At 37.5% G+C, this 6,008-nt stretch overlaps 2 protein-coding genes across 2 annotated transcripts; both read left to right on the top strand.

Moving 5' to 3' along the window:
* Positions 1–512: 512 nt before the first annotated feature.
* pthlhb (parathyroid hormone-like hormone b) lies at positions 513–2,554 on the top strand. The gene is made up of 3 exons (XM_079604420.1): positions 513–726; positions 1,246–1,343; positions 1,641–2,554. The coding sequence occupies exons 2-3, from the start codon at positions 1,255–1,257 to the stop codon at positions 2,032–2,034; spliced, it is 483 nt and encodes a 160-aa protein (XP_079460546.1). The 5' UTR covers positions 513–726; positions 1,246–1,254; the 3' UTR covers positions 2,035–2,554.
* A 591-nt stretch (positions 2,555–3,145) lies between these two features.
* LOC306993735 (galanin receptor 2a) lies at positions 3,146–4,799 on the top strand (the record flags this gene model as incomplete). Its single annotated transcript, XM_079603735.1, has 2 exons — positions 3,146–3,151; positions 3,885–4,799. 2 exons carry the CDS (start codon positions 3,146–3,148, stop codon positions 4,797–4,799), a joined length of 921 nt encoding a protein of 306 aa, XP_079459861.1.
* Positions 4,800–6,008: the final 1,209 nt, after the last annotated feature.

Raw genomic sequence — 6,008 nt, 5'->3', positions numbered from 1 at the left:
GTTCAAAGCCTTAAAACGTTTAAGGCAAGTGTTTTCTGTTGGAGAAATTTTTGCGCTGGCTTTGTGCTTTGTAACTTTGCAGATTGTTTACATGCACAAATAGCGTATCAAATACGTACTGTTTTAATCAAAAGTTCAGATTAGAGATCATTGGGTGATTATTCGTCAAATGCTGCCCCTCCTGGCCAAACCTGAGCCCTTCATGAGTTTTCATGAGAGAGAGAGAGAGAGAGAGAGAGAGAGACCAGCATACCAGCCTCTTTCCAATGAAGGTGTCTGCCTGTGCGTTTCTAAGTGTGTGTGTGTGTGTGGTTTGTCAGTCTGGTATACACTTTGGCAGTCATGTGCAGCAGACACACACACACACACACACACACACACAGACAAGTGTGCAGTGCGCACTAATTTTCTCTGCTGTAACGCCTGCTGTCTATTCCAGTTTGCAGTGAACAGCAAAGGGGACTTACAAGACTCACCGGTGCAATAAATCTAACGCCCATCGCTCTGGTCCTCTCTCTCTATGCGTTCATTCCTTCAAACACTCTGGAAGGAGACATAGGAAGAGTTTGTCTTTTGGACTAGAGGAGTTTGGACATATTAACATGCTTCATTTAGGCAGCAGATGATGCTCCTGGTTTATTGAATGCACAGTCACATGTTGGGCTTCAACATCTGTAACACGTCCAGCCGGGTGGCAGTAACATCTACTGAGCAGTGGCATTACATGTGAGTATATTATCAAAGTTGAAGCCTTATAACAGAAATGTAATGTAGGCTATTACACCTCATGTTAAATGAAGAATAATGATATAATTCTATTTCCATTTCCACTTGTGTACTGGACATTGACTCAGTTCTAAGTACTAAGTACAGCAATTAATAATTCAAGTTAATGTATATATATATATATAATGTTAAAATGCATGCAGAAGGTGAAAATAATATTATACTATTATATTGAAATTATACTCAAATGATATAAATATATAAAGCAAATATTTTAATAAAAATCTGTAGTGATTTTAATTTATTTAATAAAATGTATATTTTATATTATCATTTGTATTTTATCTCTTGCCTAATAAACCTAATAGTATATATGTATGTATATATATATATATATATATATATAATTTGTAGACTAATATGCCTAGTAAAATATTAAAATATTTTCTCATTTAAATCAATTGCATACATATTTATATATTAATGTTTGATAACTTTGTGACTGTCTCCTGTGTTCAGTTGTCCAGTATGTTGAGGCATTGGGGGTTTGCCGTGTTCCTGGTAACTGTCCTGATACCGGTCCAATCCAGACCCACTAACACTCTCAACAACAGACAGTAAGTCATGATCTCCTCTTACTTTTGAACATGAGTGATTTCTGCAAGATCTCAAAACATGAGGCTCGTTCAGAGTAGTTGAGATTGCCATCTGCTGGTAGCAGAAGAAACAGGAGCTCTAACAAGCCAATGCAAAAGAAATGCACAGTTTTGCATGCAGTGAAGGCCAAATTGTTATAATAAAGATGTGTTTTTGTTGTTGTTTTGTTTTCCATGTCTACTAGTGCCAAAATCACTGCATGAGACTAAAGGGTTAAAGTCAGCTTGAAATATATTTCCTCTCTTTGTCCCATGCAGGCGACGTTCAGTAGGTCACGCACAGATGATGCACGACAGGGGCCGATCCCTGCATGACTGGAAGAGGCGCAAGTTAATACAAGAGCTTTTTGAGCAGGTGCACACGGCCATATCCCCGTATCAGAGCGAAGGAAGCGTCCAGACCCCGCTGTGGGACACCGTCCACTGTCCCAAACACATCGGCAGCAACAAAAACTTCCCCTTGAGCTTTCAAATAGAGACTATTGGGATGAGAGACAACCTACCGCAAGAGACCAGCAAGACCCTGAGATTTGAGCAACAGCCATTGAAAGCTGTGACGAAGAGGAAGAGGAAGATGGGTTCGGGCAGATTGAGAGACCCAGACAGGAGGAAAGACAGGGGGTGTGCCTTACATATGCAAAGAGACCATTAAAAGCGCCTGGACATGACAAGACTGAAGGGATGACCACACTGACAGCAACAATAATGACTGAGCAGACTTTATGCAAATGAACAGTGATGCAATGTGGTCACATGATCTGCTGCAGTCGAGTTGCAACGCCTACAAGGAGAGACTTCAGTGACTTTCACCATGGCATGGGACACCAGGACTCTTTTGAGAACCCACTTATTCACAATAAAGGCCTTTGCCTTTATTATAAACTCTCCAAACAATTCTTTATTTTAAATGCCTTAATTGATGCGTAGAATATGCTTCATATACAAACTAATTTGCATATGTTACAATTAGAGTATAGCCTGTTTTAAATGTATTCATTCAGTCAGACTTTTCGTGTAATATTTAATTTATTTGATTGGAATATTTATTTCCTGAATGTATCTCAATGCTGCTGATTTTGATGAGATTTTCAAATGCACTTTAGATAGTTATGCTGAGTATTTTTCTATCTTTTACATTTTATTACACAGCTTTTCTTTTACTTTAGTTAATGTTCTGCTATTTTCAATACATAAATTGATAAGCAATACACAATAAAACTGAAAAAGAGAGAACACCAAATTCATTCTCATGATTTGCACCACTATAGGTGCAGTTTTTACTATTATTTTCTGTCTGTGCATGCAAAGCGTCACTTTATTCATTCATCAATATGGGTTAAGTAGCCGTTAGTGACTGAGGACGGTGGAATAATCAATCAATGTGTGCTCGTGTGCACATAACGAGCAAATAAAGACACAAAAATGGCTCTAACAACAATTATACACCTTTCACTGCACATGCTAATGGATGGAGAGGTAAATGCAAGCTTCTGTCAACTTCCTGTGAGTGCTTTAGCCTTAAAGACTCATTAACCACAAGGCCTAGAGATCAATCACAAATCAATAAGCCTCCAATCAGAGAATGAGAGATGGAAAAGCAGCAGGGAACGACTGACATTCATTCGAAAGATGTTATTTGGTGTATTCGCTACATACAATCTTGTGCAAGAAGTCGTTTTTTGAATCAAATAGAAAGACTTATTTATTGATAAATGGATATTTTTCATATCCGTTTTTTTGTCTCTGTAAATGGCACTGTTCTAATGGAGGTATTAGGGAAGCTTAGCCCATATTTTGTCTATTCTTAAAGCGGGATTATATCTTTACACATTTTAGACTCATCTCTAAAATAAAAATGATTTGTTGAGTCTGATCTGAATGCACAGATGTATTATCTTTGCAAATACATGGATATCTAACTGAACGTCTCAGATGGTGAGTAAATAATTTCCTCTGGCAATATGCGAGATGAATTAGTATTTTATTAACAAATAAAATTATTTAACTTAGTTATTTTATAATATAATTTATCATTGAACATATTTTCAGGAGCGAAGTGAAAAATGTATGTAGTCAACCTAATTTTTATGTTTTTACACTAAGAGATAATGTTTTGTTATATATAAAGTTATAAACTGTATATATATATATATATATATATATATATATATATATATATATACACATTTGTGTCAACATTTGAAGTGGATCTAAACCTTTCATCAAAGTTATACATGAATTTTGAACAATACCCGTTCTTGTCTTATAGGACAATATTGATTAACTTTTTTAAACCACTTCACTACTGTATGTTGACTACTGTATATAAAATGTATTTCAAAATATTACTGTATTTATATAATTTTTTAATACATTTTAAAATTATATTTAGGTATAATACTTATATATATATATATATAATTCAATACAGCGATTTAATTGCAACAATTAAAAAAAAAAATGCAACTTAAAACATACTATTTCCCCCATTGTCTCTAATAGGCAAACACAAACACCTACGGTGTGATCTTTGCTTGCACATGTGGCATCATAGTGGGCATTGGTTTCTGTGCCAACCTCCTGGCCTTCTCCCTCTTCGCCAAACACAAGAACCTTCATAAAAACCGCCTGGACGTTCTTCTCCTCAGCATGGCTCTGGCTGACGTCCTCACGCTTCTCCTCATCCCCTTCACCATCCACTCCGCCATCAGTTTCTCCTGGCCTCTGGGCAACACGTCCTGCAAGGTCTATCAGTTTCTGCTGGCATTCTCCCTGGCCGCCAGCACATACTCCCTGTGCACCGTATCAATGGTTCGTGCCATGATCATCACCAACCCCTACCGCCCGCCAACCATGGACCTGGTGGTACTCATGTTTATTCTAGTCTGGGGCCTGAGTTTCTTTATAAGTCTGCCGTTGCGTATTTTCGCCACTAAGGAAAGCTTAGGCCCAGGTTTGAGTAACAGCACTGTTTGTCTGCCGACTACCCAGGAACATCATTACCAGGTTGTTCTCAGCCAATTTGTGCTGTACTATCTCATACCAATGCTGGTTATCGCCGTCAACTCAGGCCGTATGGCTGTTTTTCTGCACAAGAGGCCCGTTATGTCCCTCGCCAGCACCCGCAACACACGGCGGGCGTCTCTCATGGTGTTTTTGGCGGCTGGGACGTTCTCCTTGTGCTGGCTGCCAGGGTATGTTCTAGAGCTGTGTGTGTATTTGGGATTTTACCGGCATGGGCGCTCATGGGAGATGTTTCATTTCACCTGCACGGTTCTCCAGTATCTGCACCCCTGCGTGAATCCCGTCCTCTACGTTCTGCTGTCCAAACGCTACAGGCGGAAGAAAGACTGGCTGTTCAAATGCAATAGGAAACGGGTGCACCCTCAGATTATTAGCGTGATGGAGAGTTTCTGAGGATCCATTTCTAATATGTTGAGTGTATGTTCTAATATGTCTAACTGAATGAGAGCTTAGTTTGTTTGGTTAAAAGAGATACTTTGAAAACATTTGGTGTAGTTAACGGCATCTACTGGTAATGATCTACTAATCACTAAAGGTGCGGTAGCATCACATTAGCAAAATTTCGAAGGCAAAAAGGGTCCACTGTCTATCGTTCATCGATGTATGAAGCACAGCTCACACAGAAGGCACTTTCAAACCAAAAAGCTCTGTTCATAAATACGGCCAATCTGACCAACTTAATGCTGATCAATGTTATATGTGAATAAATTCAATCTGTTCATATACGTTGGGCCTAAAGCGAGCACGATCTCTTCTAAACCGCTTGAATCATATGGATTAGTTTGACGATCTCTTTATGAAGCGTTACAGTGGTAGTTGTACAGTATAACTGTCAATGGAGGTAACGTACAGAAATCTCTCAGATTTCATAAAAAATATCTTGCCGAACAATGTTATGTGACGCACTTTACCAGCGTAAACTATGTAACGTTACTTGAGTTTGGACCGTTGAATAGCCTACCAAAAATTAGGACTGTTGTGAGAAAAAAATCACGCAAATTTTTTTTTTCATTTTCTGTGTAACATTTCTCAGCTAACTCTAAATAACTTAATTACTACTTGTGTGTATTATAAAAGGACAAAAGGTTTGAGTTTTTTTTTTTTTTTTTTTAATGCGTGTAGCCTAGGCTACTGTTCGAGGCTCGCCTCACGTAACTAAAACGTCTTTTGGTTGACACTATAGCCAAACCTCAACTATTTTTAAGACCGTTTAAACAAAACACTAAAATATGTTATTGTGGTATGCTGTATGTAAAACAATTTATTATAAATAACAACATTACTTACGTTGTTTCGTCAATGTACCAGTTGGTACGAAAGAGCTTGAGCAGTTGCAATGGTTACCTCCTCTGTTTTTTTTTAAATGAATTACATGTAGGCTATTGCTCTGAATTCTAATCTAACTGTAGTATATTAGCCTACTATCTTTGAACTTGTAAATTAATTTTTAGCGAACTACCATATTCTCGTCCATTAATATGTTTGGAAATGTGACCCAATCACATTTTATATAATTTTGTCTAGAAGTGGTGACAAAATATATATATTTTTTCAAGATATATATATTCATTTATGGTTAAATTCAACATTTCATTAATTTAA

Source organism: Phoxinus phoxinus, assembly GCF_949152265.1.
Source record: "Phoxinus phoxinus genome assembly, chromosome: 25".
NCBI classification, from domain to species: domain Eukaryota; kingdom Metazoa; phylum Chordata; class Actinopteri; order Cypriniformes; family Leuciscidae; genus Phoxinus; species Phoxinus phoxinus.
The sequence above is the reverse complement of the archived record's forward strand: the minus strand, read 5'-3'. Positions and strand labels throughout refer to the sequence as shown.